Raw genomic sequence first — 22470 nt, forward strand, 5'->3', positions numbered from 1 at the left:
ATATATCATTCATCAAAGACATCACAATCAATCATAATATATTAGGCGATAAAAGTTTTCATCGGTGTATGACTACAAATATAAACGTGAACAAGATTGCTAGTAGAAACAAATAAATTAGCAACTTCTCCGCCAGGAGGAATATAAGTGATGGCTAACATACCAAAAGGTATCCTGTTAACCATTTTATATAGGACATACAAATTATGAGTGGTACAACTCCAAAATAGGAAGATGTTGTCACCATACAGATACTAACTCTCATAATATACCAATACATTTCAACAAAGTCAATAATGCTAAAAAAATCTCACATGATCTTTTTGCCTTCCTTAATTACGTCGACTTGTTTGAGATATTTTGGAATAGCTAAAGTGGAGTAATATTTTATAACATTGTAAAATATCTAAATAAAACCTCTACTTCGTTCCATTCTATTTCAATTCATTCCATTTCGTTTTAAAATATCTAAATATATAAACTAATAATTTCAATATCTTTTCACAATATTTTTCGATAAAAAAAAGTCTTAGCCATACCAGGAAAGAAATTCTCTTTGTTTTTTCATAACAAATACTCAAAACTGAATTTTTATTTGCTCTCAATTTTTTCTCTAAAATAATTTAAAGAAGAGTATTACTTGTGGAACATTGATTATTATCTTGGAAATCTGAGAATTCTGCATGCCGCGTCAGTAACATAGAGCGGTAGATCTCATTTCCACCGTGCTTTTTACTCGTAAAAACATGCTAGATCCTCTTGTCCCACACAATACAACCATCATTTTCTCTATCTTCCCCCTAACTTTCCCTCTCTTTTTCCTCAGCAGTACCCATCTCACTTTTTCCCACAAAACCAAAACGTTTCGTTCCTTTTCATACCCTTTACATTTTTTAATTATCAACTAATGGACCCCACTTCCCCACCCTACAAACTCAAATTTTAAACCGCCTAACCTGACGTGGCACTGTCGCGGGCCCACTTAACACAACCACAACCTTATTTCACTTCCTTTGTCCGTTGCACGTTTTTTCAAATTTCAAATCTCCAAACACAACAACACCCACGATTACAAACAAACCCTCCTTTCTCTCTCTCTCTCTACTTTATTACACTTCATTCAATCACAATATCTATCAGTTATTCACCACTTTCTCAACCCAAAACAAACTCATGGGTGCTTCTGGAAAATGGGTGAAAGCATTAATCGGACTCAAAAAACACGACAAAGATGAACATGTAACTTACTTCTACTACTACTACTACTACTTCTTGTTTTACTAACATTGCATCTGAAATAACTGTTTGACTTTTTGTTTGACTTTTTTTTTGGTTAATGTTTGAAGGTGAAGGAGGGTGTGAAGAGTAAGAAATGGAGGTTATGGAGAAGTTCATCTGGTGATAACGGTTCCTGGAAAGGTTTTAAAGGTAACAACTCTCATAAAGCAGTTTCTGAAGGTTCTGAATCTCCAACTGCTGCAGAAGCTTACACCGCCGCTGTAGCCACCGTTGTTAGAGCTCAACCTAAGGATTTTAGACTCGTTAGGCAAGAATGGGCTGCTATAAGAATCCAAACCACTTTCCGCGCCTTCTTGGTACTTACTTTAGGGTTTATGTATTTTAGAAACTTTGAATGTGGTTTTATGTGTGTTATTGTAGTGTTTGTTGGAAGGAACTGTGTTTATGTAAGGGTTGTTTTTGTGAGTGCAGGCAAGAAGGGCTTTGAGGGCTTTGAAGGCGGTGGTGAGGATTCAAGCACTAGTTAGGGGTAGGCAAGTGAGGAAGCAAGCTGCGGTGACATTGAGGTGCATGCAGGCGTTGGTTCGAGTTCAGGCTCGAGTGAGGGCTCGTCGAGTGAGGATGTCGATGGAGGGACAAGCTGTGCAGAATATGCTTAATGAGCGGCGGACAAAGCTTGAACTTTTGAAGGATGCTGAGGTTTTTATCATGAAATGACAATGGGATGTTTACAAGTTTTGGTTTTAGTTAGGTTTTTCTAAGAAATTTCTTTTGTGGATGTGCAGGAAGGGTGGTGTGATAGTATAGGAACATTGGAAGATGTGAAATCGAAGATTCAAATGAGGCAAGAAGGAGCTTTCAAAAGAGAAAGAGCACTTGCATACTCTCTTGCTCAAAAGGTAATAAATTAAGTTAGTAACTAAATTAGGTTAGAAAAATCACAATTTAGTCCTCGAAAAATGATTTTTTGTTTAACACATTAGTCCTTTTAGATCGGTCGGTCTAGTCTCTTAAATTGTTTGTTAGAAAGTAATGTGACCGAGGGTTTTCTAATTCACAAATCATCTGAAATATTGTTAGTTTCAGATGCTTACATTTTTGAGATTTTTAGCAGCAATGCAGATCAACTTCAAGTACTTATTCACAAACCGCTGCCTCGTTTTCATCTCTCAAGAATCCCGAGATGAACAAAGCTAATGGAGGATGGAGTTGGTTGGAAAGATGGATGGCAGCCAAGCCGTGGGAGACAAGATTGATGGAACAATCCCATGCTGAAAGCTTAGATAAAACGCCTCCACCACCTCCGAAGAAATTTGTGGAACCCTTTGTAAGCTCTAATTCAAAACCATGCTCAGTCAATATCAAGAGGAACAATGTTACAACAAGGATTTCCGCTAAGCCTCCTCCCCACATCTGTCAAGCTACTCGTTCGTCCTCTAGTCCAAGTTCCGAGTTTCGGTATGACGAGAGTTCTGCATCATCTTCTATTTGTACATCAGCAACACCAATGTCAGGGAACACTTATGAAAGGACTGAGGATAGTAACAACAACTCTAGGCCAAATTACATGAACCTAACGCAATCAACCAAGGCGAAGCTAAAATCGGGTAATAATCCAATGTATAACCGAGCTCAAAGGCAACAGTCAATGGACGAGTTTCAGTTTATGAGGAGGGCTGCAGGTTTCTCTAATGGAGATTCAAGAAGTATAGCTGCTTCTGACCATTCACTCAACTTTTCTAGGCCACTTCACCTATCAACTCACATGGATAAAAGCTCGGTGAGGCCACGGTGATAGAAGGAAACTCAAACAGCTCCAGGAAACTCAAATAGCTCCACGGATGCTCAAGATCTCTTAATTTATTTGTTTTTCCAAGAATTCAACAACTTGTTGTCTGTTGTAATTTAATCCGAGTTAGTTAACTAGCTAGCTTCAAGAAGAACCAGATGTAGCTTATGTTCTTGTCCTCCATTTGTATAATTGTTCATTTGTGAGTTTTGATTAATACTCGGTCCGAAGAGTTTTCTGTATGAATTGTCAATTTATGGGAAAATCACACTTTGTCAACATTTTTCATCTTGTTTTTCACTATTTAAAAGCTAGAAAACCATAATAGTATCCTTTCATTCCTTTCATAAACATACATTATTTGGTATATGACATGGTTATTCATTACATTATCTCATAATACTTATTTCTAATATTAGTTTATATCTCATCCTCTGACTTTTGATGTATGCAAGTACTAGTACAATCTTAACTGTAAAATTTAGGAGCTCTTTGTTGTTCTTTTTACGACTCTGAGCTTGACACCATGCTTGAAGTTAAGGACTATGCCATACTCGAGTTCTAAAGGGCTTTCCATGTTAGGTGAATGCTGAAATAAGTATTTTCTGTATAAATGAATGAGTGAAAGCTTAATCTCTTGTAGGGAAAATTTCTGCCCGATGCAAGCCCGAGGACCAATTCCGAATGGTATGAAAGCATAAGGGTGTCTTCTCTTCATTTCTTCACAGTTAGGATCAAACCTTTCTGGTTTAAACTTTTCTGGCTCTGAAAAGTTTTTTGGATCTTTCGCTAGAACTCCAAGTGCTAACCAAACCCAAGTCCCCTGCTTGAACCAAACTACATTAGTGACAGATTTGAAGCATTGATGATCGTGCAAAAAGAAACATGTTTTACCTTTGGAAGAAGGTAACCTCCGATTTCTACTTCATTCGATGTTTCTCTAGCAACTAATGGCGATACAATGTAAATCCTCATTGCCTCTTTGATCACCTGCATTAATTAAATAGAAATTATAAGAGTTAATTTCTATACACTCGATTTTTCAGGATGTTCATTCGAGTTAACTACCTGATCAAGATAAGGGAACTTGTCATGAAGATCTTGAGAAGTCGGTATTTGATCTATTGAACCAAACCCATCAATCTCTTCAAGCATTTTTTTCTCGACTTCTGGATGCGCAGCAACCAAATAGACAACAGAAGACAAAGTAAAGGAAGTAGTTGCAGAACCAGCAAGCAAGTGTTCATAAGTAACAGCACTGATATATTCAGATGTGAACACATTCTCCGAAACAGCTTTCGATTCTCTAGCATTTAGTATAAGCGACAAGAAATCCTTTGAACTGCGCGTTCTATCTTTCATTCTCTTGTCCACAATCTCATCAAGACGTCCACCTAGTTTCTTGTTAGTACGCTCGATTTTCCAGTCCATAGTACCCGGTATCCGCTTCAAAATCTGTCTAAACGGCTCCTGAAGAATCGGAACAAGTAAACCAAGTATGATCGAGAACGAACCCGACAAATCCATTTTAAGTTGAGTTGTCGAGTATATATGTTGATTGATAAAATCCGTTACTTCATTATCACCAACATTCTTGATTTCGTTGCTAACGGAATGAGGTTCAGAGAGGCCAAAGTTAACACCGAACGCTGCTTGTCCAATCACGTCGGTCGCGAGTTTAAGTGATAAATTAGAAAAGACAACATCTTCATTTTCTAAGTCAAGATTCTGAGTGGCAGATTCTATGAATGATTGCATTGTTGGCACTAGTCTTGCTAGATGTGACGGTTGGTATACCGACAAAATCGTGTTCCTCATTGTAGACCATTGTGAATCCCTGCAGATCAAAGTGGCATGAAACTGTTACAAAAAACATTGTGAAATGCTATTTTGTAAACATCTGCCGACAAATAATGTAGTACTGAGTTTCTTGCCACTTAGAAAAGGTAAAGTAATATTCAAACTTAGTGGCAAGTCCACTGAGAAAAATGTGAAAAACCATATACTATGAAACTTCATTTCATGTGATTCTATGTGCTTGCTTATCAATTTTATTCTGTAACATGACAAGAACAAAAACAAAAACATTATGGAATATGATTATATGAAATGTTTGTTACTTGGTGAAGAAGAGACCCTTTTGATGAAGTGGAGAGGCTTTAATGGGAGAAGGAGTGCTTCTGTTTGAAATGTCTTTGAATTTTTTGATTCCTACTTCTTTACACAGTTCTGCATCTGCTACTATTATTAGTGGTTGTCTTCCCATGTGAAATCTGCAGTAATAAATTATGGGAAAATTATTAATAACCATAAAGTGGAAAAAAATATGAAATTATTTGATAGTTACAAAAAAAAAGTGTGATGAAAAAAAGATTATTTTTAGTAGTGTTGAGCTTTTTATGGTATCATGAGTTGAGAATTTTCTTGCTTGGAGGGACACTCCATCATGATATTGCAGCAACTTAAAGGCTAATGATTCACCAGATGAGTGAAGAATATGATGATTCAGTTGATGATCAGAAACACTCTAATTATTCTGAATTGTAGTATGATTTGGAATAGCAATAATGATCCTAGGCTTTCTAGCTCTTTCCATGGGTCCATGACAATTGAATTAGGATTTATGTCCCATAAAACTTTTACAGTTCTTTTTAATTTCAATAAATTTAAATGAGGTGATTAAGAAGGATTTCAGGTGTTTTATATGACACAAAAGTATTATTTATGTTAAAATAATTTTTTTTATCGAACAACAATAATATTGTACGGAATAAAATATTAGTTAGTTTAAAATTAGCATGGAAATAAAGTATGTGTGATAGAGATGAGGACGTTATGTTAGATGTATGATATAATTAGATGAGATAAAATTAAAAGTTACAATTATAAAGAATGTGTTAAGAGTTAATAAAAAATATTGTGAAAAATAGTTAGATAAATTTGTGCATGTAAAGATAAGATTTGTAGTTTATGTCGTAAGAAAAGTAAATTAAAATAGAAAGAAAACTTAAAAAAAAGGTTTAATTGCAATTTTAGTCCCTTATTATTTATTTTTTGGGTTTTTGTCTCCTTATTTTAAAATCCGGAATTTTAGTCCTTTTATTTTAATTTTATGAGAATTTTGGTCCCCTTCCAAATTCGAAAACAATTTTTAATAAAATGGAACTCATATTAATAACATGTTCAACATGAATCCTAACTAAAATTAGTTTTTTTTTTTTAACAATTCACGGTTGAACTGACACTGACACATATCAATGTGAGCGTCATTTTATTTAAAATTGTCTTCGGATTTGTAAGGGATAAAAATCCTAAAAAAAACAAAAATATATGGACTAAAATTCTAGATTTTTAAATAGGAGACCAAAACTCAAAAAAAAAAATGATTGTAGGGGACCAAAATTGTAATTAAACCTAAAAAAATTATTAAAGAAACTATTAAAAAAATCTTAAAACTAATGAATCAGATAAAAATAGAATTGACCCAATCAATTCGGAAATCCCGTTGCAATTTTAAAAATTAGCTCAAATTAAAAAAAAAAACAATTATAATAATTAAAAATAACACATCAAAAATAAAATTATATATTAATAAAAAATAAATCAGATATTATTCAAAATTTGGATCTTTGCTGTGTAGAATTTATTGCTCTTGTACATAATACTTCCTCAGTTCCAAAATAATTGTCACATTTAAAAAAAATATTCTAAAATACTTGTTAATTCAGATTACTAATTATACTATCTAATAAATATTGTTAATCTTCTAAATGCGAGAGACAAGACAAACAAAAAAGAATTTCTTAGTAGATCATCCAACAATGGTATTGGTACCCAAAAAAAAACAAACAACTTATTATAACAAATCGACCGACATTGACCAATAGAAAATAGACAAAAACATATATCAGAAATAATATTTTATTTTAATAAAATATAATCCAAACACAAATGAAGCTGGTGTCAGCTGGGCCCTTCATATAATTTTTTATTTGGAAATCATAATAGAAAAAGGACAACTAAATTATAGTATGTTTTCTTTTTTTAATTTATTTAATAACTGATATATCTAATATACTCTTCTAATTGGTCCCTCTAAATATTTTAAAGTTCATTTTTAATCTTTTTAAAATTTTCTTTAAAAAATATCCTCTTAATATTTTAAATTTTAACATTTGGTCTCTCCTACAATTTAACGACGGTTTTTACAATTTGACGACGGTTTTTAGCGACAGTTTTAGCGTTTTTTTTTTATTTTAACGACGAAATTAGATACCATTTTAACTACGATTTTGTCACGAAGAACCAAAAATTAAAATTTAAAATTTTTGAAGGACCATTCTTTAAAAGAAAATTTTAGAGAAACTAAAAATAAAGTTTGAAATATTTAGAAGAACCAAAAAATTGATTAACTCTAATAAAAAAAACATTAACTTCAAAAAAAACATTAACTTCAATAATCTTGAGATACCCAAGAAATACAACAATACATAGATGTAAGTAAACAAACCTGTAGATAGGACCATATTGCTTGGCAAGTATTGAGAAAACATCAGGACCATGCTTTGCTAACAAGTGAAGGTGTCCTACCAGAGGAAGTGATGGTGGGCCTGGGACCTTTCTCACTCTCCAATATGGCCCATACAGATAAATCAACCATCCTCCAACTAAACTCAATAGAGTAAACATTGTTGAAGCTAAAGAAACACTAATTGGAATTGAAAACCACCATGTCAAATCCATCAACACCATTCCAAGTTTCACAACACAAGCTTTGGTTATTGAAGGGTAGGTGCTCTAGTTTCACTTCACTCCTTATGGCTTATATAGAGGAAATGGAGGTAAATGGACTTTTTATTAATTTTGTCCTTATGTGATGATGATATATGAGAATTAGATACCCTTGTACCCAATCCAATCCACTTTTATAATTTATTCTAATTATTAATGTGTAATAATCAAATCAATAATAGGGTATTCATGGGAAGACAAAAATAATGGAGTATCACAAGTCACTTTGGCTTGAAAAGATACCTACGGCTCATGCATGTCTTTCTACTCCCATAAAGTGTTGAATTAAGTGTGGAGACCTATTCTTCTACTCTCTCTAGTTTATCTTTATTATAAAAAAATATATATATTTTTTAACTTATTGAATATATATATATATATATATATATATATATATATATATATATATATATATATATATATATATATATATATATATATATATATATATATATATATATATATATATATATATATATATATATATATATATATATATATATATATATATATATATATATATATATATATATATATATATGATCTATAAATAGTTACATGCATGAAGTAAAGAAAACTTCTATCTCTTTTATTGGGTTGGAAAATGATTTAATTTCTCTAAAATTTGTTGATTTTCTCTTCGACTAGGTGGCTCATCTGGTGAAGATCGCGGAGATTAAAGGCCGATCTTTGGCTTCTGTTTGAGGCAGCTTAGGATCTATTAAAAAAGAATTAGGATTCTTGCGTCTTTAGAATGCTTAGCTAACCAAACAGTTGGATGACTGTATGATTTCTACCCTTGAGGAAGCCTCACAGTCATTTGAAAATATTTTGCAAAAATGGTGCACTTCCACCGCCCTTTAACATTTTCTAGGGAGAAAATCTGGCCAGATTAAGTAGTAGTTGATGGGAAAATCGTTTCTCAGCAGAAATAAACCTATTAGGGCACTCTGTTCCCCTTTTTGTTTGTGTACTTTTTTTGTAAGTATCTTGTAATGAAAAAGCATGTAAATATAAGAAATGTAATACTTTTTCTTACATGCTTCAGGTGTTTTTATAAGATCCTAAGTGCATAGTTCCAGATCTTTGTAAACTTACGAGGTCTTCTCTCAAAGTTAATTGGACGTGACTAACACCAGATCTTTGCAAAGGCTTTTTATTATTCCACCTAAAAGAATGCCCTAGTTCCACTAAATATCACTCCTACTAAATACTTTTGACAAATAATATTGAACTAATTGTCACTGAATATAATTTGACAAATAAAGAAGTATCTTTCAATTCATGTTGGGTTTGTCATCTTTCAATTCATGATGGATTTTGAGCACCTTTAATTTAACCAAGACATTTTTTAAATAATTTATTCTCTAAAATACAGGAAAAAATAATCAAAATTTCTCGAGAAAGAGTTTTTAACCATTGTATAAATCCATTTCTCAGCATTTTCCAATTAACACTTTCACCAATATTGAGAAACACAACAAAAGAAAAACCAATATGCATCCTATTCCTATCGGAAGTATTCACGATAGCGACATATGAGCGAACAAGATGATACAATAATTTTATTCTTTAGCCTAAAAGAATAATAATTGATAGCTAGGAATTACTATCAACACATGTTCTACTTTCCTCATTTTCACAAGCATACGTGCTTTGCGATTCCTAAGGAATCAACATTTCTTATACATGGAATTGACCTCAATGTACTTAAAAAAAAAAACATAATTAATTTTAAGAGAAACATGTTATCTTTACCTTCTTTTTTTTTTCTTTCTCAACCCATCCTTTATCCTAAATTCTCAATAGTCTTTTTTAAGGCCGGCCCAAGGGACAAGCTACTCAAGCTAGAATTTTAGGCTCAAAAGTGTAGTTGAGTTAGTAAAATACAGTATATGTCTCTTATTTTTCTGGTCTTGAATTCAAATAAACACTGAACTAATCCAAAAATGTACTTCCATATAAACTCAACTAAAATTCGAAAATGCATTTTTAAACGCAACGTAACTTTTTCAACATATAAATCAGATTAACGTGAGCAATGAAGGATGAAATAAATAATTTTTATCTTACATTTCAGCTTCTTTTGCTCCTTTTGATATGATGATACACAAGAATGAAATTTTAGAGTGGAAAATTTGATTGAGAATAGAAGAATTTTTTATTAGAATTTTTAGAGAAAATAGTTGTTTGATCATAAAGAAGGAGAGTAAACAGGGTGTTGCTTTATTACAAATTACATTTGAAGAATCTAAAAATGCACTTTTGAAACTGTGATTGACATGTAATGGTCGCACCTTTTAAATTCCTTCTTCACAAATCTGAAAATATACTTTCGACTTTATCATTGAGTTGTTAGATTAGAAATACATTCATAGGATGATTTTGAAGATACATATCCGGATTACATTTGAAAAGAAATATAATACATCTCAGTTGAACATATTTATGTATAAGAGAAATACTAAGAACACTCTCTTTTCAACACTATCTCAAACACCTCCCTCTCTTATTGGTTAAAACATGTGTGTATCTTACCATTTTATGGTGAAACCTATTTTTGTAGTGAGAGAGTAACACATGTCTCAATCAATAAAAGAGTGAAAGTGTTTGAGAAAGTGTTGAAAAAAGAGTGTTGCTAGCAATAAATGCATCTCCAAAACCCAAAAAACATTTACGAATTTTCATATGTTTTTTCAATGCTTAAGTGGCATTAACGATTCCCAACCAAATAACTTGTGAATTTTTGTAACAATAAAGTAGGAATGGCAAGTAGACCCAAACCCGCGGAGCCCACCCCCACCCGAACCCGAGTCAACGGGTGAAAATTTGAGTTGACTGGGTTCGGGTGCCACCCGATTTTTTCGGGTGCGAGTTTGGGTAGTGTGAAACCCACACCCGAAACCGGAAATCACACCCGCTTATATACACACACACACACACACACACACACATATAAATATATATATATATATATATATATATATATATATATATATATATATATATATATATATATATATATATATTGAAAACCCGAGTTGACTGGGTTCGGGTTCGGGTGCCACCCGATTTTTTCGGGTGCGGATTTGGGTAGTGTGAAGGCCAGGAATATATATATATATATATATATATATATATATATATATATATATATATATATATATATATATATATATATATATATATATATATATTGTGAAAAATTGTAGGAAAACTGTATTTTATGTATTTTGTTGCGGGTTCGGATTTGGGTAAAAAAACCCGAACCCAACGGGTGTGGGCGTGGGTGTCATTGTTCCACCCGAATACCTTTTGGGTTTGGATTTGGGTTCGGGTGCCAATTTCGGAGAAATTATACCTCGTACCCCTACCATTATCCCTCTACCCCTACAATTTTTAGAATATTCCAATTCTATCCTTTTAATTTATAAAATAATTTTATTATTTAATATTTACCATTTCACATCTCTACCAAACTGAATCGGATAACTTGCAGTCAAGTTATCCGGTTTGTAATTTCTCTTCACCGGATAACTTGCAATCAAGTTATCCGGTTTGTAATTTTTCTTCACCGGATAACTTGCAGTCAAGTTATCCGATTTGTAATTTTTCTTCACCGGATAACTTGCAGCCAAGTTATCCGGTTTGTAATTTTTCTTCACCGGATAACTTGTAATAAAGTTATCCGGTTTGTAATTTTTCTTCACCGGATAACTTGCCGTCAAGTTATCCGGTTTGTAATATTATAGATAACAATTTTATTTACTTTTGACCACGGTTTTTCCTTGTTGCCTAAACTTTTTTATTTTTTATTTTATTTACTTTTGGCCACGATTGTTCCTTGTTGCCTAAACTTTTTATTATTTTTTTTAATTTTTGAGTTAGTTAAAAACTATGCACCATCATCATTTTTAAATGGTTTTAGATTTTTTCCTAACAACCCTTTCATACTTCCATCATATTTTGACTTCATCAAGATTAAATTTAGTGTTGTAACGCTCCAAACTACTTTCAAGATTACTGACTGACCCCACAACGTGTGAGTGAGGTAAACGTGTGATGCAAAGACTCGTGTTGGTTTGTGGGGTTAGTCGGTAATTCTGAAAGTAGTTTAGGGCATTGCAGACATTAAATTTAATTTTGATGAAGTCAAAATATGATGGAAACATAAAATGGTTGTTAGGAAAAAAAATCTGATTTAAAAATGATGATGGTGCATAGTTTTTAACTAACCCGAAACTTAAAAAAAAAAATTAAAAAGTTTAGACAACACGTTACAACCGTGGTCAAAAGTAAATAAAATAAAAATAAAAAAGTTTAGGCAACAAGGAAAAACCGTGGCCAAAAGTAAATAAAACCGTTATCTATAATATTACAAACCGGATAACTTGACGGGAAGTTATCCGGTGAAGAAAAATTACACCGGATAACTTGACTGCAAGTTATCCGGTGAAGAAAAATTACAAACCGGAGAACTTGACTGCAAGTTATCCGGTGAAGAAAAATTACAAACCGGATAACTTGACTGCAAGTTATCCGGTGAAGAAAAATTACAAACCGAAAAACTTGACTGCAAGTTATCCGATGCACTTTGGTAGGGGTTTGAAATGGTAAAATATTAAATAATAAAATTATTTTTTAAATTAAAAGGATATAATTGGAATATTTTAAAAAATGTAGGGGTAGAGGGATAATGGTAGGGGTATAAGGTATAATTTTCCAATTTCGGGTGTGAGTTTGGGTAATGTGAAACCCGCAACCGACCCGACCCCGTTGTCATCCCTACAATAAAGCCCAAGGATGTATTTGTTTCATGACTTAAAATTATATTCTTTGGAATGATATTTCTAAAATTATTATTTTCGGGAATATTGTTCCAACCTATATGTTTGATAAAAAAAATTTAGATTCTTAAGAATAATTATTAAATTTGTTTAATTTTAAATTATAAAGAAATAAAAAATAATAGTAATTAGGAGTGATAGTAGAAAGTTATAGTTGATTCAATTTATTTCCATGAAAATGTTATATTCCCACCCTTTATGTTTTTGAAATAACAATAGAAAAATTATGTGTAAATAATAATTCTTGAAATAAAAAATTCTTTAAAATAATTTTTTATAACTTGATTCAAACATGATTACATTGTAACCTTGAAACAATCACACAAGTGAAGTTTTTCTCCATATTCTCGCATAGAAATTCCAATTTATTTTAGGATAATCTCAACTTATTGTACCTCTAAGACACAAGACACAAGTAAAAAAACCCACTTTATATGATGTTTGTATTGAGAAAAAAAATTGTAACCTTGAAACAATCACACAACTGTGAAGTTTTTCTCCATATTCTCGCGTAGAAATTCCAATTTATTTTAGGATAATCTCAACTTATTGTACCTCTAAGACACAATACACAAGTAAAAAAACCCACTTTATATAATGTTTGTATTGAAAAAAAAAATTAATTATACATTTTTTATTAAAATCAATGCACAATTTTCAAAACAATTTAATTCTTAGTAATTTATGCATTACTCTTTATTTTATTTAAATTTTTTTTACTTACAAATCATAAAAATTTATATACTATATTTTTAACCAATCTCTTATTATTTATTTATTAAATAATGTAACTTTTAATTATTATATTATATTTAATTATTTATTAAATAGTCTAATTTTTAATTATTTATCCTTTTGTATTGGATAGATAAAAAATCGCCTTTTTTTAATTTAACAACTATCTTAAAAATGGGTGAGAAATTTATAATTAAATCAATACTAAGGTTTAATTCGTTAAACTTAAACTGCAAATTCATCATATTGTATATCTTATCATATCAATTATGTTGAGTCATCAACACAACCACCACAAACAATATAATCCAATAAATATCTTTTTAAAAATATCATCAGAAAAATTCAAATAACTGTAGAGAAGAAAGAAAAGGAGCATCAAGGAAACTAAACAAAAACAAAGGCAGTCCTAATAAATTAAAAAATATCTAAAAAAAACAATTAAACTTATCACACATAAACTCGACTTCAATGCATTTTCACTTATAAGTACATCATGTAAATTCAGTCCCAAGAAAACCAACATTAACCAACCCATCAACATGTTACTCTGTCTATTTATCTGAAAAATGCAGAATCTTAAACTTTTAATGGTGCACAATTAATCCATCTATTTTGAAATTGTCAAAGAACAATTGAAGTGTTGCTAAAAAAAAGCTATAAACCCTCCTTGAACAATGAACATTTGACAATCCAGTAATTTGTAGGCCACTACTTTTCCCATTCCATCATAATCTTGAATATTTGCTTCACTTTTAGTACAGGCCTGCAAAATGTACAATGTAGTTACAAACAAAAGGACATAATTAAAAATAGTACAGTACTATAACTAATTTAGCACAAGCAATAATTCAAACTACTTCACACAACTTATACTGTTGTTCAATAAAGGATACACATCTTTTGGCTGGCTCTGCATCTACAATCTTCCCTGCTGCATAAAAGCCATTCATATTCTACATCAATTACCATCACAGAAATTTTTATTTATCATCAATCATAAAACAACAACATAAACAACAAATTCCATACCAGCAAGGTGCAAGTGAAGTGACAAAAAAACAAAGATCAAAATTCTACAACCATTTTGATTAAGGTTCAAAATCCATTCGATCAACAAGGTTCTGCAAATCCACAGTCCAATCATCATTCTTTTCTACCAAATCCTCAACCGGCGCATCAATTTGTGAGAACTCACCAATCAGAACTTCATCCTCTGGATTCCCACCAACCAACTCTTGGTTCAGTAAATCCTCCCAATCACCCAAATTACTCTCATTAGCACTCGGAACTGAACTCAATGATGCATAGTCTTTGATTTCACTCTTCGACTCATTATCATAAGCACTTAACAATGTCTCTATCTCAGACTCAATAGCAGTCAAACCCTCTTGTTGTTCTCGACTAGAATAATCCACCACAGATTCAATCGGCACTGTCATCATCGTCACAGAATCATTCTGCAAATTCTCCAAACTTGAACTAGCAGCGAGCCTCCTCTTCCGCTTCATTTCAACACCTTTCAACTCTTTCTTATTCGCCAATTGCTGAATAAAAGATTGATTACTAAGTGCTTTTGCAAGAAAAGCCATCATCTGTTGATGTTTCTTCTCAGTAACCAACAGCCTAGCTTCCATAGCAGATAACTGATCCCTTGAATTATTCTGCTGCTGCCTCAGTTTCACAATTTCAGCCACTAAAACAGACCTGTCTCTCCTCAACCTCTCAATCTCACCTTCAAGACCAAACTCTCCTAATTCGATACAAGCACCGCCGCTTTCACGCTGCATAGACGGCGACTGTGCTACATTTCTTCTTCTCTTGATCGTTTTCAACAAGTTTCTCTGTCCAGCTAAAAACCCTTCATTCGCAAATTCCCATCGATCCGGATCAACTTTTCTAAAACCCTGCATTTATATACAAAAATCACTCAATAATTTTCAACTAATCATAACTAACTTATAACTAATGATAATCAATTTTCAACTAAATCATAACCAATTTTCAACTAATCATAACTAAATTAGAACTAATGATAACCAATTTTTAACTAATCTAACCAATTTTCACCTGACCTAATCATAACTAACTTATAACGGTTCATAACCAATTTTCAACTAATCATAACTAACTTATAACTAATCATAATCAATATTCAACTAATCAAACCTAATATAACTAATTTAAACAAAATTCAACTAATCATAACTAACTTATAACTAATTTAAACAAAATTCAATTAATCATAACTAACTTATAACTAATTTAAACAAAATTCGACTAATCATCACAAACTTATAACTAATAAACAAAATTCAACTAATCATAACTAATTAAAACAAAATTCGACTACTCATAACTAATTTAAACAAAATTTAACTAATCATAACTAACTTATAACTAATTTAAACAAAATTCAAGTAATCGTAACTAACTTATAACTAATTTAAACAAAATTCAACTAATTCTAACAAGAATGAATCCGATATAATTTTCGAAGTGATAGATTACTTACATAGGTATTGAGTTGACGAACGAAGCTAGAGAAATTGCTATGTTTGAAGTACCGAGGCAAAATCGCAGTGGAGAATTTATTGAGGTCCCAAACGACGAAGCTATTACGCGCTCTGCTCCACGAAACGATTCCATCGGTGGAAGGATCTTCAACGACATCAAAGGTTTTGGTGAGAAATGGAGGCGGACCTGTTTCGTGTAACCCTTCCATTGGTTTTGGTTGAAGATTTGAATTGGAGGAGGAAGATGAACTTGTTGATGAACCAGCATTTGTATATGCTAGTGTTTCTTCTTCTTTCACTAAAATTCCCTTCATAAAGAAAGCTTGTGTGTGAGACTCAATTTTAGAAACGGGTGTAGTTAGTTACTCTTAGTTTAGTTGAGGGATTTAAGAAGAATGGGATGATTTAATTTAAGGGGTGGGTGGAGTAAGAAGGTTCTAGAGACGGATTGAGGAAATTAGTGTTTTGGAACTTTCTGGAGATTGGTTACTCTTACGTGGCATAAGATAGTTTTTGGACAAGTTCTGGAAAGTTCTCGACTTATCAGCTCTTTCCACCTAAAATTATTTGCTGTATCAAACTGGCTAAAATTCTCTTTTTATTTTTATTTTACTTTTTAGCTTTCACTTCTTATCCTTGAAAATATAATTTTCACTTTATGAGAATATTTATTTATTTTAATGCAACTTTTCATGAAAACTAGTGTATTCCTCAGTCCTCACAAAATAAGTCATTTTTATTTTTATGAATAATTGAAATTTGACCATTAAACATGTTTATTGTAAAACAAAAAAATAATTTAACATAGAATTATTATAAAAGACAGGGTTGAAGTAATGTGTATAGTAGAGAATGTTGTGGAAAATAAACTTAGATAATTTAAATACGGAGATTTTACGATTAAAATCATTTAAAAAAGTTAGAGAACTTAAAAATGAAGATCTAACAATACTACCAAAATAATGTTAAAAGATATTTTAAAATTAATGATTTAGATAAAAGTAAATAGATTATGGAGAAAGTTAAGGATTATTTTATTAAAATATTTATATAAATTATATTAGCTATTTATTAAATTAAGAGTCATGGTTAAATAAAATTTATAAATATAATTAAATTTCTATTTAATAATAATTAATTAATTAAATAATTTAATACGACTCAAATATAAAGTGAAGTTTAGAATAATTCATTTCGAAAGGAGTACATGTATTCTTACAATCTCTTCAATCTCATCTCTTATTTACTAACATGTCTATTTACTAATTTACTAACATGTCTATTTACTAACATATCCAGATAAAAAGATTAAAATTGCAATTAAACCTTAATAATACATTCTCTGGGTTTTCCTCCTCATCCACTTTTTCCTTTAATGTTGTCTATTTATTATTTTTTTAGGTATATAATCATAATACCATGAATTTTTATAATGTTTTATATACTTTTTTTCTTTAAGGTGACGTTAGTCTACTAACAAAAAAAGTGCCGTCTATTTATTATTTTTTTAGGTATATAATCATAATACCATGAATTTTTATAATGTTCTATATACTTTTTTTCTTTAAGGTGACGTTAGTCTACTAACAAAAAAAGTGCCGTTAGTCTCTTTTCTTAAGAATAAAAAAAGTAAGTATATATAAAATACAAAAAGGAGAATGATGAGAGTTTGTCAAATTTATATATTCCAAGCATAATCTTATTACACCATCATTAATTATTGGCTTCTAATCTAATCTTTTGGCTTTGACAATTTTTGCTTAATTAACCTTTTTAGATTGCTGACTATTGAAATTCCATTCAAGATGCATTTTCAAATGAACTATAATGGAGCTCACTTGTACTTTACAAAATTACCCTAATCCTCACTCAAAATGTATGTATATCAGGTATCAAAATGAACTCAGTTAAATATGTAGGGTTGGTGCTTCTGTCACAATCCTCCCCAATTCATAAATTTCTTGACCTCATCATACAAGACTAAGATAGCTGCAGCTCCAGTGCTCCTAAACACATTCGAAACCGTGCCACGGTAGAATGAAACCAATCCCTCAGTTCGATAGATTTTCCTCCAGCAGTCGAGGGTGCTAGTGTACACCGGATGTTCCATGCCAGACTGCATCATCATCCTCCTACGAACTGTGTCTAGAGGATATGATATCAGACCGGCTGAGGTTGTAACTGCTTGAGCTACCATCCAACGTTTCCACAGCACCAACTCGGGTTTAGATTCTTCAGACAACTTCTCTTTTATGGTATCAAACCCTCCGAAGTAAAGACCTCTATGAACCACCATACCATGTAGTGATGCAGGAAGGCCCCTGTAAATCCCCCGAACCCCGTCTTTTTGGAATATTGTGGCTAGGAAATGGTAAATGCCTCGGAATTGGCGCGCTTCCGTCCTCCCGATGTCAGCGGCAAGGCGGGTGTGTGCGATATCAAGAGGGTATACCAAGATAAGTGATGTACAACCTGCTGCAGATCCCGCAACAAAATTAGCGGATGCACCAGAGAAAAAATTATCGGCATTAGAGTTCCCACCCCTTAATATGCTTTTGTAAAGATCCTGTTGAAAAAAATAAGACACTGTTCATCATGACTATACATTAATTACAACAGTATAGAGAGATTCAGCTTCACCTATAATAAAATTTCATCAATTACACGAGTGACAAGCATAACACCATCACAAAATAGACATTGAAATACATCAGTTGTGGAAATAAAACTTCATAATTGATACATTAAATGGCCTAAAGTTTTAGAATATGATCATATTCCATCATCTTCTTGGCATAAAAATGCTAATAAGAATGTTTTTTTTGCCACATTTCACAAACTTCCATGCAGAAATTTGCTTAGCATCAGCCACAATTCTATTAAATAATAATGCATCGCCTTATGAGAATTGGTACCGACAATCCTCTCCTACATTTATGTTTGATAAATTTTCATTATATTCTATCTGTTTCAAAATAATTTAAATATATTGACACAAATATGTATATAGACTCATTGTTTTTGCAGATGCACCTGCACCCTTACCTTGCATTTGTCAAAGAAGCTTACTCCTGCCAAGGATTTCTAACAAATACATGAAAGAAGGAAAGACAAGATCCAAATAAGAAATTTGGGTCCGTGAATAATGTCCTTTGAGCCATACTGAAACATGCAGCAGGTCATACCGAAACATCTATTGGATATCACTCGTTTCAAGAAAAACCAACCAAATGTTTGGTAAAAATGTAAAATCAAGTAAGTTCAAAGAAAGAGGTTTTCACTATAACTGGACAGGACACCACAATCGCGCCCCCTTTTGAGCCTGCGAGCACCACCAGTGCTCTGTTTTCTTCATCTCGCTCATAACTACAGATCCTCCCCCAAGACCTAATCCTTCTGTAGTATGGAGTTGTGTTTCACACTGTCAAAATTCCATCGTAACCTCCTTGTAGCTTCCACTTGCATGCAATTCCACCTTGAGCACTCAACCCTCACCGCCACATCTTCTCCAATGGAGCGTCCCCCACCTGATGACCACCCTTATCCTCAGCTCTCAAGGTCTCTCCCTCACCTTGTGATATGGGTCTAACTACGAAGTGTCCTCCTACAAAAAGCCACCACTGCAGTTTTTTGTCTTGATCTCAAATCCACTATCAGGTTTGAGATCCAACAACTATGCATTTGCTGGTGCTGTTTTTTTGTTTCCCCTGTCTTGTTTGTTGGTTGATGTTTAGTGTCTTGTTATTGTTCTTTTTAGTTTGTTCTAAGTTTGTATCTGACTATTTGTTGTGTTTGTTGATAAGCCCCAAAAGTATTTGGATTTTTGGAATTGCAAATCTGGTGCAATGCTAATGGTGCTTTCAAGTATTTTCCAAGCATGGGGTTCAATTGGTCATACTCAAGACCACTTTTATTGATATGGGCCTACACAAGCCAAAAGTTGATATGTAGATGGGTAAGATTAAATATTGTGGATCATCTTTTCTTCTGGACCAATGACCATGTTCAGTAAAAATTGGTTTGGTTGTTAGGAGTCCAGTTTTGGTCTAGTAATAATGCCCTTGTGGCTTCTTTTCCCTCTATTTGTATTATGGTCACTTGTCATGCACTTGCCTGACTAAGTTATGTGTTCTAGACTTGTTATTGAATGAAGATTGTTTTCCGTAAAAAAAGAACCTAATAAAAAAGGTATATAAAAAGATAAAAAAGGGTGGAGTTTAAATACATTATTTTATAGAGTAATGCATAGAGAGCATTTCTAGAACGGAATTATTAGAAGTTGATATCATTACATATAGTAATTAGAAAGGAATAATTCTATAATTGAAACTAGGATTATTGTGAGAATAGGGTAGAATGAGAGAATTAGGAAAGGATGTTAGATTATAAATTATAGATGAGAATAGAGGGAATCGTCAAGGCATTTTGGGAGGGACGACAGGGAGCTACAGAGTACAGACCCTCAAAGATCTACAAGGTAATGATCAGGGACAATATTCACTATTTGTTCTAGTAAAAGATCAATTTCCTATCATATATTTCTTACTATCTTCTTTACAGGGTAAGGTCAGATTTCAGTACAGGGATGCGGAAGGATATCCTAGCAAGTAGCAACAATCAGCATTGCAAATGTAGTAGCAAGAAAATAGAAAAAAGACCTTCAACTACAAGAACATAAGCAAAGAAAAGGAAGTCCCCTTATCATTTAAAAGTGTGAATGTTAGTGCTTCTCAAAGTCATTCTGTCAACAGTTATTGAATAAAATCCATCTTGTAAATTTGCATCCTGGATAACAACTGCAAATAACAATCCAAAAATTTGAGAGTTTTTCCTTCCCGGACATAGGTACCATTATCAAGGAGAAGAAGTTATAAGGGATGGAGCGCTACTAGGCAAGGACAGTATATGGGTGACATATATAACAAAACGAAACTATTAAGAGTAAGCAGTAGTGAACTTGATTGGATGAGAAAAACCTGTTAGATAGGGAGAGAAAAGAAAAACAGGAGTTAATTATAACATGCTTAAGGACAAACAATGGACTCCCTCGTGTGAATTTAACAGCAAATGAAATTTGATATTGGGAGTAAAGTACTATGCTTATTAAGTAATCCATGCAACTCAATCGAAAAATGGGCTTCCCTAGTGATTGCCATACAATCCCGGCCACATATAAAAACAACAAGATAGACTTCCATCCACATCCCTTCAATATTCGGGGGACACGTCAAGCCGAGTAGTGAAGGACATTTTCAAACACATTCAGCCTATACAATTCACGGCTCTAACTCTCTTCATCCCTCTTCTCAAACCATAACAGTTTCTGACTATTATGTAAATAATAACCAGGGTTTTAGAAAAAGGTCCGTGACTGCGAAAACGGCTGCGACAAAACGGTTTTGGCAGATGTTGATATCGATACAGTTATCTCCGTTTTCTATATTAAAGAACAAATTGTGGTAAATTCACACCGCGATGACAGCAATCAGTATAGCAACAATTGTACCGACCGAAATCATGAAAGCCTGACCGCGACCGTTTTTTAAAACCCTGATAACAACTAAATGAGCATTCTCAAATCAAGATACATCATTGAACACAAGTTCCAAATATTTGCATAATATTAATAACGTGCATTGCATTATTAGGGTTAAAAAAACGAACCTTTAGCGAGAAATTGAGTGCAACAGAAGGATAATAGCGAAGAACACTACTCCCATTACCACGCCACAAAGAGACAATACCTTCCTCCTTAACGGTCCGAATTATACAATCAAACATCCCCTTGAATTTTCTCCTTCCACTAGCAACAATAGCCAAGTTACTCTCTTGTGTCTGCAACAACAATTTAGCCCTCTCAATCGGCGCAACAAGCGTATGAACCGCACCACCCATCAACGCACCAGCCATAAGATCGCGTTGAAAATTGCTGAACCGAGAAGAATTTCGCTTCAATTTCAACCTTTTTTCTTCATCCTCGCCGCCACTCATCCTTCGATTCGCCGCAACCTCAATTTTTTTCACAAATTTACAAACTTTATTCAAAAGGGTTCACACTAAACATCTTTGATAATTGAATGTGATTTCGCTTTCAGGTTTTTGAGAAAGCTTATCAAGAAGGAAACATGGAAAAGGTTGTCGTGTAATGTAGGTTGATTTCACCAAACGTTGTGGTGGGTTTTGGCTGCGGAAATTCGTTGGTTATTATATTTGACTTTCCTTTTCTTCCATTGACAAAGATAGTTTCTCTCTTGATATATTTTTTTTCTTCTTTATCATTAATCATTAATCTCTATCTAGTCATCCACGTGTTATACATTAATCGCTGCAATCTCTTTGCTTAAACTTTTGGGAAACCCTGCAGACTTAGAATTTGGTTGGTATTCATTCATTCATGTTGTTTATTTGTATTAATTTATTAATTAAAAATATATTATTTAAAAATAAATTTAATTTCTTTTAAATAATTATAACTAAAAATTTAAGTTAAATACCTTTTTTTTTTAAATATTATTTACCATGAAAAATAACTTTAGACTGTCAACCAATCACT

General features: G+C 32.5%; 4 protein-coding genes across 9 annotated transcripts; 1 reads left to right on the forward strand and 3 right to left on the reverse strand.

The window, feature by feature from the left end:
- Positions 1 to 1026: 1026 nt before the first annotated feature.
- Positions 1027 to 3293, forward strand: LOC131660772 (protein IQ-DOMAIN 6-like). 2 transcript variants are annotated; one of them, XM_058930087.1, is made up of 5 exons: positions 1027 to 1239; positions 1347 to 1595; positions 1711 to 1938; positions 2025 to 2138; positions 2351 to 3293. In XM_058930087.1, exons 1-5 carry the CDS (start codon positions 1174 to 1176, stop codon positions 3032 to 3034), a joined length of 1341 nt encoding a protein of 446 aa, XP_058786070.1. In that variant the 5' UTR covers positions 1027 to 1173; the 3' UTR covers positions 3035 to 3293. The 2 variants fall into 2 exon arrangements, with proteins under 2 accessions (XP_058786070.1, XP_058786071.1); XM_058930088.1 differs by having other exon boundaries at positions 1028 to 1239; positions 2354 to 3293.
- Positions 3294 to 3340: 47 nt separating this feature from the next.
- Positions 3341 to 7856, reverse strand: LOC131660771 (cytochrome P450 711A1-like). The gene is made up of 5 exons (XM_058930085.1): positions 7539 to 7856; positions 5149 to 5301; positions 4097 to 4865; positions 3923 to 4018; positions 3341 to 3851 (listed from the first exon to the last, which is right to left on the reverse strand). The coding sequence occupies exons 1-5, from the start codon at positions 7778 to 7780 to the stop codon at positions 3510 to 3512; spliced, it is 1602 nt and encodes a 533-aa protein (XP_058786068.1). The 5' UTR covers positions 7781 to 7856; the 3' UTR covers positions 3341 to 3509.
- Positions 7857 to 13628: 5772 nt separating this feature from the next.
- LOC131655249 (heat stress transcription factor A-2-like) lies at positions 13629 to 16399 on the reverse strand. Of its 5 annotated transcripts, none has more exons than XM_058925143.1 (4): positions 15917 to 16399; positions 14434 to 15308; positions 14272 to 14332; positions 13629 to 14167 (listed from the first exon to the last, which is right to left on the reverse strand). In XM_058925143.1, the coding sequence occupies exons 1-2, from the start codon at positions 16229 to 16231 to the stop codon at positions 14493 to 14495; spliced, it is 1131 nt and encodes a 376-aa protein (XP_058781126.1). In that variant the 5' UTR covers positions 16232 to 16399; the 3' UTR covers positions 13629 to 14167; positions 14272 to 14332; positions 14434 to 14492. The 5 variants fall into 5 exon arrangements, with proteins under 5 accessions (XP_058781126.1, XP_058781125.1, XP_058781127.1 ...); XM_058925142.1 differs by having other exon boundaries at positions 13631 to 14167; positions 14272 to 14335; XM_058925144.1 differs by lacking the exon at positions 14272 to 14332 and having other exon boundaries at positions 13632 to 14167.
- Positions 16400 to 17564: 1165 nt separating this feature from the next.
- Positions 17565 to 22165, reverse strand: LOC131660773 (probable ADP,ATP carrier protein At5g56450). The gene is made up of 2 exons (XM_058930089.1): positions 21582 to 22165; positions 17565 to 18483 (listed from the first exon to the last, which is right to left on the reverse strand). Exons 1-2 carry the CDS (start codon positions 21906 to 21908, stop codon positions 17851 to 17853), a joined length of 960 nt encoding a protein of 319 aa, XP_058786072.1. The 5' UTR covers positions 21909 to 22165; the 3' UTR covers positions 17565 to 17850.
- Between the last annotated feature and the right edge of the window lie 305 nt (positions 22166 to 22470).

This window comes from Vicia villosa, linkage group LG3, assembly GCF_029867415.1.
Source record: "Vicia villosa cultivar HV-30 ecotype Madison, WI linkage group LG3, Vvil1.0, whole genome shotgun sequence".
Lineage (NCBI taxonomy): Eukaryota > Viridiplantae > Streptophyta > Magnoliopsida > Fabales > Fabaceae > Vicia > Vicia villosa.

What these genes read in the sequence shown, in the direction of transcription:
- LOC131660773 (XM_058930089.1), bottom strand. Translation starts at nt 21,908, where the DNA reads ATGAGTGGCGGCGAGGATGAAGAAAAAAGGTTGAAATTGAAGCGAAAT. An exon ending in CACTCAATTTCTCGCTAAAG is followed by an intron (nt 18,484 to 21,581) that starts GTTCGTTTTTTT and finishes TTTTTTCAACAG; the next exon opens with GATCTTTACAAAAGCATATT.
- LOC131660771 (XM_058930085.1), bottom strand. Translation starts at nt 7,780, where the DNA reads ATGGTGTTGATGGATTTGACATGGTGGTTTTCAATTCCAATTAGTGTT. An exon ending in AAGGGTCTCTTCTTCACCAA is followed by an intron (nt 4,866 to 5,148) that starts GTAACAAACATT and finishes TTTGATCTGCAG; the next exon opens with GGATTCACAATGGTCTACAA. An exon ending in AGTTCCCTTATCTTGATCAG is followed by an intron (nt 4,019 to 4,096) that starts GTAGTTAACTCG and finishes TAATTAATGCAG; the next exon opens with GTGATCAAAGAGGCAATGAG.
- LOC131660772 (XM_058930087.1), top strand. Translation starts at nt 1,174, where the DNA reads ATGGGTGCTTCTGGAAAATGGGTGAAAGCATTAATCGGACTCAAAAAA. An exon ending in AACACGACAAAGATGAACAT is followed by an intron (nt 1,240 to 1,346) that starts GTAACTTACTTC and finishes TAATGTTTGAAG; the next exon opens with GTGAAGGAGGGTGTGAAGAG. An exon ending in CATACTCTCTTGCTCAAAAG is followed by an intron (nt 2,139 to 2,350) that starts GTAATAAATTAA and finishes TGAGATTTTTAG; the next exon opens with CAGCAATGCAGATCAACTTC.
- LOC131655249 (XM_058925143.1), bottom strand. Translation starts at nt 16,231, where the DNA reads ATGAAGGGAATTTTAGTGAAAGAAGAAGAAACACTAGCATATACAAAT. An exon ending in TTCGTCAACTCAATACCTAT is followed by an intron (nt 15,309 to 15,916) that starts GTAAGTAATCTA and finishes ATATAAATGCAG; the next exon opens with GGTTTTAGAAAAGTTGATCC.